Source organism: Sylvia atricapilla, chromosome 6, assembly GCF_009819655.1.
Source record: "Sylvia atricapilla isolate bSylAtr1 chromosome 6, bSylAtr1.pri, whole genome shotgun sequence".
NCBI lineage: Eukaryota > Metazoa > Chordata > Aves > Passeriformes > Sylviidae > Sylvia > Sylvia atricapilla.
In genome coordinates, this window is record NC_089145.1 from 7,477,495 (window position 1) to 7,492,049 (window position 14,555).

Below are 14,555 nucleotides of genomic sequence, written 5' to 3' on the forward strand. Positions count from 1 at the left end.
GTTACAGCATTTATTAATTGCTAATAGGTTTGCTGTAGGAGCGTAATTTGGTTGTTGCCGTGTTTTTCCTGGGCATGATCCAAAAATCTCTGAAGCTCTCCAATTAATCTAAATGGATATTGGGTCAGGCACCATAGTGAATTGGTAGCTTTGTGTACAATGTTTATTTTCATTTGATTTTAATAATCCCTTGCAGAATATTTTGTTGCATTGGCAACATGCAGCTTAGTGAGTACAAATGAAGTTAACATTTATCTGTATGATTTAATCACCTGCAAAATAAAATCCAGTAACAAAACAAACTTTCAATTATTGGTGTTTGCAACCATGTGTTAGAGCCATATCTGCTTGTCTGATACCTGATTTCTTGGACTCATAATTACTGTTGTCGTTATTGAATCACAGAATGGTTCAGGTTGGAAGGGACCTTAAAGACACCTCATTCCACCCCCTTCCCCTGCCATGGCAGAGACACCTTCCACTGGACCAGGTTGCTCAAAGACCTGTCCAACCTGCCCTTGGACACTTCCAGAGATGGGGATTATATTCTGGATGGGATTATCTCCTACAATTCTAAAACTGGAGCACTTCCAGAGATGGGGATTCTATTCTGGATGGGATTATTGCCTACAATTCTAGAAATGGAGCACGTGAGACTTCACTTGGTGTGATGAAGGACTTTTTTGTTTTTTTCTCTTTTTCTGTGATCAAACAGGTGTGACAAGCAGCTGAGCAATGTGCACTGCCCTGAGCCCAAAGGCACGAGGGCCTGGCCTCTCCGACATGCACCAGTACAGCCAGTGGCTGGCGAGCAGACACGAGGCCAACCTGCTGCCAATGAAAGAGGATTTGGCCCTGTGGCTCACAAACCTACTGGGTAAGGTACAATCAGATGGAATGCAGATACTGGGCAGCATGAGAACTCCTTGCACTGGGAGCTGGGAATTCAGATTTCGTTGTGTTTCAAGGATAAAGTTATGATTACGTGGCTACTGCTTTATAGCACAAACATTAGCAAGGTCAGAAGAGCTAATGAGTAATTTGCCTCCTCTGTGTTTCTGTGAGTAGCATAACTGAACATTGTACATTCTGTGTTAGGTTTTCTTTCAAATTTCCTTTTAATTTTTTTTGGAATGTATTTTCTTTACTTTTACCATTAAGCTGAATGGTGCTAATTACTGCCTTCACCTATTGTCTTCCATTTTTATTGATTGGCCTCCTAAAGAGAATGGTGTACTGACTGCCTTCATCAGAAAGAACCATTAAACAGTTCTTCTCTGACCAAGCAGCCTAGTAAATGATAATTGCTGCCCAAGGCAATGTATGATAAAACTTGTAGCCTGTGCACAGAGGGGTTTGAGCTGACATAGCTGGGACCTGGAGATTTAATGGTTGCAGCTCTACATCTTGGTCTGTGAACACAAAGCTCATTGTGGTCAGAAGGGGATGCAAACCAAAACTGAGGGAAAAAATCAGGTACACATAAAAAAGAGCAAATGAGATTGCCCCTGGCAGGGAGGAGAGAGACAGTACTTGGAGATGTACAAATTAATTATTCAAGAAGGTGGAATTTAGAAACTATGAGCCAGGAAATAGTATGTTGTTTGCTGAGAATACGCAGGAAAAAATGGCTTTTGTGTGATTTCTGTAAATAGAGAGGACACTCCCAAAGAAAGATAACTTAACACAATACCTCATCCTCAGGGAGAATGCTAGTAATTCCTCTCATTAAATAAAGAGAAGAAAAATATTTCAGAAGCTATGTTTACGTGAAACGTTAGTTGATGGGGTTTTGGAGGAAAATTCGGATGAACACTTTTAAATTTGATGTCTATGGTTTTGAAGGATTTATTTAATTTTTTTTTTTTAATTTCTGAAAATCTGTTCTGGTGAGACATGGGCAGTGTCTTGTCATGGCCAGTGGTGTAGTTAAATCATCTCAATGATGTCATACAGGAACAGAGTATATCCAGTGCCTTTCATCAGTACATTCCATATTGCTCTATTTCCTCTTTTTTAAGAGAAAGAAAAGGAAATATCACTTACGTTATAACAGATGTGGTCAACAAGCACTGTGTTAATAGAACACAATATTTTGCAGGTAGACAATACCCATTTTTGAGCTGAGTTATGCATCCACAACTGCAGAAGTGGCAGGTGTTTTAAATGACATATTTGTATGGTACTTCCATTTAAATTAATATGCTTTGAATATAAAATTGTCTATGCAAAACCAGAACAAAATCCAGAAATTTTCATTCCAATTACTACAAGACAGTAATCCAATTGACTGTTTTTTGGATTGGAAGCAGCATATTCCATTAAGGACTCAATATACTGTTTAAATCTTTTAAACAATGAAGTTTTAGTGATCCACTCTAAAACAAATAGAAGCTTGTTTGCAGTTTGTAACAGAGTTCTCCCAGTGATAAGTTTAGGAATGAGGTCACTCTTTGAGCAAGAAAGTAGCAACCAGCAGGAGGTTCCGAAATGCCAACTGTAATTAAATATCTGATTTTTCATATGGACACCAAGTTCTGCACCGCAGAACTAAATGGGCACAACCTTCTTTTAATTAAGCAGCGTATACAGTTCATTTGTTTAATGCATTCCCCCACACCTTCTTGCACTAAGGTCTTCTTTTCTCAGAGTTTGTGCTGATGAATTGAAATTATAGTGATTTGTTAGACTGCTTTGAATTCCTATGTAGACATTGTTATTCAAATTAATAATTCAATTAAGTTAAAATTCACATTCAAAATAAATTAAGTGTGAATTAAAATCATTATTATTCATCAGAGTATATTAACTCAGAATTCAAATTTTGTTTAATTACTGCATAATTTGGATAAACTTTAAATAGAGAAGCTATGTGTGAGCATGCTGCTCTACAGTAAAATAGAAAGGAATGTACAGCATGCCTTTTTCAGCATCCAAAAGGATAGAAGATATGGAAGGCTTTATTTTGTTTGTTGTGAGTTTTTTCCCCCTCTACCTGGAAGAAATAATGTATTTTGCATTAATGATCTGTAGACCTTTACATGCATGAATGTGCAAGTAACATGGAACAGATAATACTGTGTGTATCCACATCCTAGCTTGCTCTCTCTGTTTCTTGTGTGGCTTCAATGTAAGTGGCTTTATGGCAGTTTTCATGCAATAAATTTCTCAATTTTTAATGGAAATTACCATTCATTTCATTTAACTTTTGCCATTTTGGTTCATGATTATTTCATCTGTAGTTTTGTCATTTATCTGTACTAGGACTCAACGAGGGAACATAATCTTTTTCAAAGAAACAGAGGTTTTTAGAAAACAGTATTTTAGGCAAGTACAGGGTTGAAACTCTTTGAGGTAGTGTGATCAACTCAAGGCGTTTTGGGAGATTTTTGTGGAGAGGCTGTTATTGCCTTTACAGTGTTACTGGAGATTGAAATGGTGATGGTTTTACAGCAGCTTAGCCTGATGGGGGTTCAAAATCAAACTGGAAAACATGATCGGGATATCGCACTTTATAATATGAATGAAGTATTTTGATGCCAGATAGAAAGTAGGCACAGCTAGAATTTGACCTTACTCAATTGATAAATCAGAAAAGTGAGATACATGGTGCAGCTGGAAAATAACATTGGAAGAATTTTTAATCCTCAGACTTTGGATATTTAATTTAGAATGGACATTGTTGTGGGGGTTTTTGTTTAGTAATTGCTGATACTTTTGTGTGCACTTTGCTAATTATTTTTGGAACCATGTCAGAGAAACTCAGAGCTTCTGAGAGGACAGTTTGTCATTACAGCTCCATTGCTGAATAGATTTTAGCTGTCTATACTCTGGGGGATGGAAAAAGGACATTGCAGATGAAATCCATGTGTCAGATAGGATTAACTCATACGATATTGTACATTAGAGCATTTTCAAAGTGGGACGTGTCCGTGTTGTAGTTTGTTTGCTGGAAAGGAAGATTGTAGCCATAGATATTGTGTTTCCTCTTCTTGCTTCTCTCTGTTGAGCTTTGGTGTCTCAGTCAAGGGTGGCAGTGACAAAGCTAATGAGATTTGTTAACCTAGCTGACTTGCAGGTCATTATGATCTCTTTGCTTTGTCTCTATTAGGTACAGAGCCAGTGAAGCATTTGGGAATGCTTTCACTGCTGACAAAGTCCAAATGTGGTAGATTTTGTATACACTTACTTTAGTAGGAAGTTCTTGTGGATACTGAAAAGTTCTGTTCCACTCTGAGCAAGCTGTGTGTGGGAGTTAGCACACTTGGGCCACAGAACTCCTTCAGCAGAGGCAAAATGGCAATTTGAAAGGTTTGCTTGTCTGCTTTACTCTCTAGTATTGTCTTGTTTTCTTCTGTGTGTCTGCAGAAGCCAAATGGCTGACATTTGGTGAGGGTCTCCTCGCCAGCCTGGAGTTTAGGACAGGTACAGAGAGATGGTTTCCCTGTTTCCTCTTTGGCAGTTTTGTGGACATCTAGTCTTTTTTTCCCCTTATTCCCAGAGTTTATTTACAAGCTGCAGAGGGTGACATTGTCTTTTTATTGCATCTAGCTTCATTTAGCATGAGGGACTGACTACACCTCAGGCATGTGCTGGGCTCCAAGGTTTCAGTCCTGAGACCTCTTCTTAACATGAAAAGGGCTCCAGAAGCTCATAGCTGAGAGGCCAGGAAATGTGAGATGCTGAGGAGTTGGACATGTAAACATTAAATATTGTTTGATGCATGCAAAAGTTGTTTGGGTGCAAAAGGGAAGGAGGCTTGGAGAAAAGGAACAGAGGGGAGGGGCATCAAGTTGAAGACAAGGCTAGGTATTTAAAAGTTTATTGAAGGAAGTGTAAAGCTTGAGGTTGGAGAATGGTAAGTCATCTGCAAGAAAACTGTCTTTGATTCTGAATTAAATGTGTGTCAGCTTAATGTTCTTGCTCACCTTGTTGCCTAAGAGCATTCTGTAACAGAATGTGTATTTCCAACATCAGTTTGTTCAGATTGAGCCAGCAGGGAATATAGGTTTTAAATGTCTGAATATCAAGATATTCACAGCACTGATACTTCAGTGATTCTGCTAGCACTGGTACAGTTTCTTACTTAGCTGAGTTGCTTTATAATTTTCTTTATTATCAGCATGCCTTTGGAATTTTTTATATGTCCCATTTCAAGTAAGTAATAATGTCTCAATGCTTTGAAAATTATTTCTCCTACTGTCAACTATTGTAGGGAACAGAGTAGCCTTGTCAGAAAAGAACCAGTTTTGTATGTGCATAGTCATTGGCCTTGGTTTTCTTTATTTTTATCACATTCTGTTTTCTTGGGTTTGTTTTATGCTGTGTGAATTGAGAGGCTCAGGAGCAATTGTTTCAGTAGTGCCTCAGTGTAGCAGGTGTTTCAGAGATTTCACTTGAGTGAAATATTTCTGTTTGCACACTACTAGTTTTGTGATGCTACACAAAATGTACGATTAAAATAGTCTTTCAGCAAGTTGTGAGGCTGAAGAATTGAACAGTAGTTCAGAATTGAACAGTAGTTTACACCAAGAATAATAGAGGAATCAGCTAGATTTGGGTACTTGGGTCTTTCAGTCCCTCGCTTCTTCTGGAGGCTCTGGTTGTCTGGGACCTGTCAGGAAAGCTTTGTCTTCAGCCTCTTGGGCACACACCCATGGCATGAACTCTCTTCCATTATTTTTTCATGGACCTCCAGTCTGGTTTTATTGGGTCCCCCAGGACTGGGTGACCTCACAGACATTTGCTCACAGTTTTCAAGTGGTAGGTGCCCAGGTGCAGACTTTTCAAGGGGAATCTGGTGGTTGTGATAAAAGAGAGGGTAGGCAGTGCCTGAGAGGTTCCTGAAAGCCTTCGTATTCCTGGATTTTCTTCTCATACTTGCAGTGTTGGGTTTTTTTTATTATACTTAATGTTATTACCATTCTATAAAAACATTGCAACTACTTTCTTGTAATTATAGGGGGAGTTGTACATTTTTAATGGAGTTTGATGCTTTTTCCATACAAATACATGGAGCAATTTTTTTCCTCAGGTTATGACCATTACTCTTACTTGAATCAATACATTTCTACTGTTAAATATGTCAGCGTGTCTGTTTTAGCAAAGAAATGCCACCTTATGAAGCCATAAAATACAGTGAATTGAAAGCTGACACCTAATATACTTTTCATTGGAGACAGATGTTCAATGCAAAACTCATTCTTTCAGATTTCATAAAGGCTAATAGAACTCAAATAATCCAGTTCAGTGTGCAATATGCAGTGACCAAACTGCTAATGCAATTAAGCACTTAAAATAATATAAATACATTGTTAAATAGCAGGAGAAGCTAACTGAATTTTTCTATGTCTTTTTAAAAAGAAAATATCCTTAAATAAGTTTTAAGGGTTTTATAACATTCTATTATTATAAAATAATGCATTGGTAAATCATAGGACAGAAGAGATATGCAGAATGTGGGGGCTTTTTTTTTTTTTTTTTTCCTTTGTGAAAACTTATGTGTTGCAAATTAAAATAAAAATTTTTAGTCTGTTAAAAACACTTGAAATAATTTTTTTAGATGAGAAGAAGTCAATTATAAAAAGTGATACTCAAACTCTTCCTGAGGCATAGTTGTTTTTAAAATTTACCTTTCCAGTGACTTTAGAGCATTTTATAAAAATGCTGATGGGGCAAATGGGAAATTATGTAGGCTAGAATGGTGGCAAAATCTTTTGAGATGCTGAGCTGTTCAGTTTTTTATGTCTGGCCTATTATAGTTTCAGTCCTGGCTTCATTTGGCCTGGAGATATGGCAAAAATATTATCAGTTAGGCATAAGCCAACTCTGCATGTCTGCAGTGCTACTGCTGCTCTTCTGCCTGGAGAAGTCATTTATGTATACAGGAGCTATAAACTGGGCTACATGGCAAATAGAATTAAGTGGGAATAAAAAGGGGGAAATCTTCATGCTCAAAAGGCATTTCTGAAGTAAAAATGGATTTGATGAAACAAGTTGAAAAATAGAAGTCTGCTCTATGTGAAAATGGTTTGCTGCAACAATCTTTATCTTTTTTATCTTAAACTGAAAAGACTCACATTTTGGGTTTTGCCCAAAAGATGCTAAAGTATCTCAAAGTTTTCTGACAAGGGCCTAGAGAAGTCAGCTTTCCTATAGCATTTTTAAAATCATACTGCTTTTTAAAGCTGCAATGTCAGTACTGTGTCCTGGAGTATCAGGTTACAATGTATCAGCAAGAAGTTCAATGCTAATTTAGGTACTTCATTTTAGTTACTTTTGAATGTAAGTTTTCGTTTCTCAACAAAAATATATAGGAAAGTTTTACTTACCCTGTTTTGTTGGACAAAAAATTGCAAAAATTGCAGTTAACCTGTTCTAAACAGACTAATATTTTCAGTTTCCAGACATCTCATGGAAGCAGGAGCAGACCTGGATGGGATGAGGAGCCAGTCTCACTTCAGTTTTTAAATAATTTTTTTTTTTTTTTTACATTAGACTATTGTTGCTAATGCATGCTGTGTAACAACCCCTGAAAAATGAGTTAATTGTTATTTCCTAAATGCCATATATAAATACTGTGGGGAACAAAAATCCTGTTTGAATTGGAAGAACAAGAATTATTCCTTGATGTTTTCTTGATATGAGTGGAAGTTAAAAGGTGAAAACTACAGCTGCTCATCAACACAGTGTCCAAAGTAAAGGCAAATTTTTCAGTAGAAATGTGAAAATGAAAAACCTTCCATAAGAAGTAGGAATATTTTTAACTGAAAATTATGTTTAGATCCTGGAAGTTTTGTCTAGTATGGTAAATAATTCTCTTCTCATCTGGGGTCAGCATGCAATCTCATCATGGAGCATGCGATTCCCTCTTCCAGGGGGATGTAATTCCATTGTTAGGTAAGGTTGTTTGGTCTGCTCTAGAAGAGAGGACAGTTCCTGGCAGCTGAAGTATTCTGTTATATGGCATAAAAATTTATGTAATTTGAAAGCAGAGTATTTGAGCTTTGTTCTTTTAGTGAAAATTTTAGTGAAAATTTTAATCTGTGCGGCAAGTAGATCTATAACATGAATTTTCACTGTTTGTTTTTTTTTTTTTAAACCTGGCTTTACTTCTGAAAAAAGAACTTTCATGTTGTCACTGTCTTGTCTACTTCTTGCAGGATCAAGATTTAAGAGTCTCCTAAAAGTATACCATCTTTTCTTTTTTGACATGTTTTTCTACTTCTGTTGCAAAATAAACTCTTAACAATTCATGCTATAACTGCACATGCACACTGGTGTAAGCCATTTGCCTGCTGTACTCTCTCTTTTAAAACATTGTGTTAAAAGCACTGGATCTTCATAAGTAAAGTGAAATATGTGGAGTTGGATATGCTAGAACTATTTTTCAAATATCACATGCCTTCCCAAAGAAAGCGTGGAGGTTTTTTTCATAACTTGCTGTATATTTACCAGTAAAGTAATATTAAGGTTATTCACAAAATAATCAGTAATGCAAGTCTTTCTGTTAAAGCTTATTTCAAAATATTGTCCAGATTTCTTTTGATTTCTCTTTTTACACCAATGCAGTCTGTACCATTGCATGCTTTCTGCCATGTTAACTTTCTGTTTGCTGTTCAGGTAGAGAAATAACAGCAGAAACCTTTATGGAGAAATTGGATAATGGTGCCTTGCTTTGCCGGTTAGCTGAGACCCTGCAGGAGAAATTTAAAGAGAACAGCTTTGATGCAAACAAGCCTGGCAAAGTAAGTGTTGGTCAACACTCCAGCATTTAATCTAGATGTGTCTGATGTATCCAACCGTTTTGGTTTGGACAGTTCAGAGATTTTGTATGTGGAGATTCTGCAAATGGGTGGGGAGGTAATTGCTCTGTGTAGAAAAAATTACAAGATTTACATATTATATAGATATTATTACAATAAACTGGGAGAGATAATGCTTATTTGGTATTTGTTAAAGTATCTTTGCAAAGCACGTACTCAAAAAAGTACTTGTAATGTGTGGAGAGTCAGAAAAAACCAGATCTAGCAGTAGGATGTGGTAGGTAATAGCAAAAATATGATCCTTGTATTTATTTTCAAGGGGAATATTAAGTAACTGTGGGAGGTGCCTTTTCCTCCAGAAACAGCTCTAGGGAGACCAGTAATAAAACTCTATAGTAAGTTTTGGTGCCTTGAGTTTAAAAATCCTGTGTACTGGAAGGGGTTTCAGTAAAGAGTTGAAGGAATGATATGGAAAATGTGAAACTTAGAAGATATTTTGGACTTTTGGAAGGATCGATTTAAACACTTGTTTGAACATAACCTTGCTTTAATTTAAACTATTCTCATGGGACAATTCAAGAGTGCAGCGAGTTAATTTCTTGAAGAAGTAGAATTAAATGGCATTAACACATTCAATGTGGAACTGTTTTTATTTTTCTGGTTGAATTCAGGTAGATCTTCCTTGAAAGCTAAAACAGGCAAATAAAGAGCAGATAAGAAGAGGCCAAGAACAGAAATCACATAATGCATCTTCTATTCTTGATGTTTCATAGCTTGTCTGCAGCAGAAATTAGGGCATGGCATAGATTTTATCAGCTGGTCTGAGAACTGACAGCCTTGTGTCAGTTGTACCTGTGTAAGTTGCTTTTCCTTGGTTCCAAGTTCATAATTGTTGTTGTAGAAGAAATTGTCTGTCATATTTCCTAGTTCAAATTATAATGAGGCCCTCATTAGTAGAAGTATTGGGTAACTTTGGAGTTCCTCTTTATAATATGGTCTAGCTTGTCTTCACCTAAGTCATGGTAGTTTTCAAGTGAGGAAACGCATAGGGCAGTCCTTTTGATTGAGCCTAGGGACTAGCTAGGCAGAATGAAGGGTTACTTGTACTGCTTTTTGTGTTCTGAGTTACATTAGAAACCAATTAGACATTTGCAGTCCCATATGAGGTCATTATTTAGATTTGTTGGTCTTTATTTGTCAGGCTGGTACAACTGACAATGCATTTAAAGGGGAAAGTCTGCCTCACTGCTATTTTCTTAATGTATGTTATTTCATACTTAGCACAGTAAGAATTCAAAGAAATAGCAGAATAATAGATTTGTATCATTGTATACTATCAGGATGCTATTCTTCCTTTCAGATTTTAATTCCCTGTATAGCACTCTTGGGCAGCAGGACCAGTCTTCATGGTGAAAAGTCTGACTTTGTGGTGCCAATAACATTTAGGAGGAGATAACACTGTACGAAATTTAGCATAAAAGGAATTCCACAATCCTCTCCTGAATTATTGTTACACATTTTATTAATAATAGACATGGAATTTTGAAACCATCTGACCCTTGCTCTGCACAGGAAAACAGAAACATGTTCTTTCACTGAGGTGCCCTGATGACTTCACTGGCTGCTGGGAGAAGCCACTGATTTCTACCGAGTTCAGACTCTGTCAAAATAGATACCAAACTTCTCTGTCCATATATGTAACTTCTGATTTTTTTAGATAGAAGCAGCTGATATATGAGCCAGAAGGATCAGCTGCACCAGCTTGCATCTCTGTGAGGAAGACAGGACAAGGATATGGTTGATGGAGGGAGTGTGTGGAATCTTAAGGCCTTCCACAAGCCTGAAGATCTGGTCTGTTTCCATAAGCCAAGTTTTTCCTTCCATGTGAACTTGTTCCTATGGAAAAGCTTCATACAATATCTTGGGTTTCATTTTGTCTAAAAGAAGGATCTGGTTGATATCCTGCCCTGGTTGATAAGTACTACTGATGATGAATTCATTGTGCAGCTCTTTGAGACTGGCCATTTTAGCAACATAGCAAGATATTTAAAAGACATTAAAAGCTAATATTGCATGCACTGACTCCTCAGGGTTTTTTTACCATAATTCCCTAAATTCATATTGCAATACTCAAAATAGCAGAGGTTAAATCCTATTGCTTCTGGTTTAATAGCTTGTGCATTAAGTTTCAAGTTGATGCCGGTTTTGCATTTTGTTTGTCAACTGAACTGTACCATTCCCTTTCTTATTAGTGAGCATTGAACTTCCTTCAAATTTCAGGAATCCCCTAGGTCAGCATCAGCCTTTTTGAGTGTTTAATAAATCGGGAAAAGAGAGGTCAAAAAGGTTCCCAAATTGTGTTTTCCAAATCTGCAAGGGAGATTGTCATGTTGATATCAGCACTCCCTTTTTGTGTCATGTGGAAACACTTGTGGTTACTGGGGACGTTTTCAAAATACATAGGAAACTGCTGGTAATGTGACTTGGGGATAGAGCTTTGAGAAGGAAAATTGAAAAGGAGGTTAAATGGAGTGTGATGCAAAAGTCGTCTTTACTGAAGAGTCAGAGGCAGGCAAATAGGCATAACATTTCCTGCATGAAGGAGATAATGGAGTTGCTTTTTGTGAGTGACTGGATAGATTAGGATGCTTGGGTGTGGAAAGAGTGGCGTATGATGGAACTTGGCAAATCAGGAATCGTGTGGTAGAAGGTTAGTTTCCATACAAAAACTATGGGACATGGAATGAAGCTGCTGGAAGCCAAACAAGTGAAAGGAGGGCCTTTGTTTACATGCAAGTTAGAAAATGGTTGTGTTTTGAAAATTGAGTGTTTCAATTGACCTGGGTTCAAGTAAATGCTGAATAAAGTAATGAAAGAGAGATCCCTCAGAAGGCTGAATACACAGAAACCCCACCCAGATGAGGAAGTCCCTGTAGCTGAAAATTATTAGAACTTGAGAAACATAAGAGTCACTCACGTGTTCTGTGTGTTGTTTCCTGGGGATGAATATCCTACTGGTTGTGCCAGTGGATGAAGGGAAATCTATCACAAGAGTCAAACTTCAAATAAATTATTTTAAATTCTACTTGTTGGGGTTTTTGTTGGGTTTTTTTTTTGCTTCTGTATAAAGCCCTTTTAGAGCTGAATCCCTGCATCTAAAAATACCACCTGGGCCACACTCCACTTTGGTTTTTGTTTTTCAGGAAAATCTAGAATACAGGACTTTGGCAGCCTCTGGTGCCATTTGTGCAGTTTCTGCATGTTGCTGTTGTGAGCTTAATGCCATAATATTCACCTTTGGAGATCAAAATAGGTACTCTGTGTCTTCCATGACTCTAGCTGCTTTGCAGTTTGATTGACTAACCATTCAGTAATAAGATATTAAAAGCATTACAGTTTCTAAAGAGGAAGCATTTAAAAAGTGTTAATTTCTGAAGATGTTAGGCCCTAGGATTCTTTTGCAAGTCCCAGAAGGCAATGCTCTTCATTGTTAAGCAGCTAAACCCTGCTTCAAAACCTGATTATTCTGAAAGCATTGATGTTATATCTGGTTCTTTGCTACAAACAAACAAGTTTTGAGTTCTAGATGAAAATTGATTTTTTTAAACAATGATGGCAGTGTGACTATATAATGTATTTTCTAAGTAATTTTTTCCTCTTTCTTGAGATTTTTAGAGTCATAAATCTCCTAACATACATTTATAAAATGACAAGGAGATGACAGGTATCAATCTTAATAAATGCTCAAGATTTGTATGGTAGTAAGTGGTTGAAACTACCTGTGCTGCTGCTAATGGAGTACTGCCTTGAAACTAGAGACTTATTATTATAGCAGCAGTTATTCCATAAAAGTAATTAATGTTGCACAATGCCATTTTGTAATTTTCTCCCATTGACTTGTATTCTTTTCTCCAAGGTCTCCTGTCAGTATTTTACTTTTCCTGACAGATAGTTAATTTGAGAATTTCACAGCTGTACAAACAAATCCAGAGCATCAAGACATGTGCAGTATGCACAGAGCCCACATTTGATTTGGTTTGGCTTAGTTTGGTAAGACCATTAATAAGGACTTTTAAATGAACATAAATAAACTGTGTTAATTGTTGTTACCATTTTTATCAGCAGGGCATAGGAGTCTGCCCACCGTCCATGAAGTTGCCAATATATTTACAGACACTCCACTTAAAACAATGTCTTCATGAAACAGGTTGAGGATTAATTGCTTCTGACTCATGTTATGCACTTTAAGAGTTACAGTTAAAAGAATCTGTATCAATTATTCTGAATTAGATCTGGAACCTGGATCTTGCTCATCTTGCCCTGATGGCCAAGCTGAAAGTCTGATCTAAACAACTTGGTGGTTTTATTAATACTGTAGGCTTCAGTTTGTCAGGATTATCTGTGTCCTACAGATGGGGGGAATGTATGGTATTCTGTAAACTTGTCCTTTGGACCTGTCTGCCCAGTGTAAACAGATGTCAGCTGCACCAGAGCCGTGTTCAGGTCCCCTCTGTAAGTTACAAGTCTGATTCTCCAGTCGAGAATTTCATGGATAGGGCTGCAGGAAGTGTTAGGCTATGAACAAATCATTTGTGGTCTGGACCAGCAGTTTGCTTTTCTGCACACTTGTAACTGGACTTTTGTGTTGCAATAAAAGCTCATGGAGCCAATTTCTAATCATACACATTATGGAGAAGGCTCTCAGTTACTTGGGAGGATTAAAAAACTACAGCATTGGTTTTTTTGTGTATTAATCTTTCTAGTGGCAGACTGATGTGGATGTGAGAGAAAAATGATCTTGCAAAACTATTCACAAGAGCTAATCCATCTAGAAGGAGTAATTTCCACAAGACTGTAAAGCTGCTTGTTAGAGAACTCCTTTTATGTTTCTCAGACGTGTCAATAGCTTGCTCCTTTACCCGGGTTGCTACCAGGCTTCTTGTAGATGCTGTAGGATTTGTCTGCAGTAGGTCACATGCACAAACCTTCCATGCCTCAACAAATACTCCTACAACTGAATTTTATGCTTGCAGGAGGATTGCATGGTAGGATAGAGTGCTGTGCTGCTGCCCACCAGACTCTGAAAGCAGATTTCTGAACAATTCCAGGGTACTGTGTGTTTGCCTGCTTGGCATATTCCAGGTGAATACATTGAAGAATTACTTTAGAAGGTTTTAAATGCACTTCAGGCCCTGCACTGTGTTGGAAGCAGAACTGTACAACCCTGGAGGGAGCACCAAGATATCACATGTCCCTGGATTGTTCTTCTCATGGATACCTCTTGTCCTTGGGAAGACATGGTTTGTTCCTTGGGTGGCTGAGGCACAATGGATGTGAACTGGCCTGGCTCTTCTCAGTGAACCTGAGGCAGGAGTTCTCCTGCACGCCTCTCTGCTCCTGTTCAACATTGCAGAAATAATCAGAATTTGCATCACAAGCCAGTTGTCAGAGAAAAAGCAGGGCAGATTTAAGTACTTAACTACTTGGTAGCTCCAGCTTTGGAAAATATCATGATTCAGACTGTAAATCAGGTTATGAGGACCAAATTTTGATTTCTAAGAATATAATTTAACAAGAAAACACCCAAGTTTTTTTTCCCCAGATTTTTAAATTAATGTTGACTTTGCATGGAATGCTAATACTTAAACTTCATAAAATTTATATTAAACTTGGATGTTTTCATAAGATTTTGTCATTACTTCAATCCATGTATTAAAGATAGGGGTGGCATGTTTTCTGAGGGAAATTTATAAACAGTCATTTTTAGATTTGCTGGATTTTGCCACTTAC

At 37.4% G+C, this 14,555-nt stretch overlaps 1 protein-coding gene across 2 annotated transcripts in view; it reads left to right on the forward strand.

The window, feature by feature from the left end:
• Positions 1 to 14,555, forward strand: part of GAS2 (growth arrest specific 2) — a 78,906-nt gene that overhangs the window by 8,702 nt on the left and 55,649 nt on the right. For both annotated transcript variants that reach the window (XM_066320554.1, XM_066320555.1), the window contains exons 2-3: positions 716 to 877; positions 8,623 to 8,747. In XM_066320554.1, coding sequence (XP_066176651.1) covers positions 736 to 877; positions 8,623 to 8,747 — 267 coding nt within the window. In that variant the 5' untranslated portion in view covers positions 716 to 735. The remainder of the gene's footprint in view (positions 1 to 715; positions 878 to 8,622; positions 8,748 to 14,555) is intronic.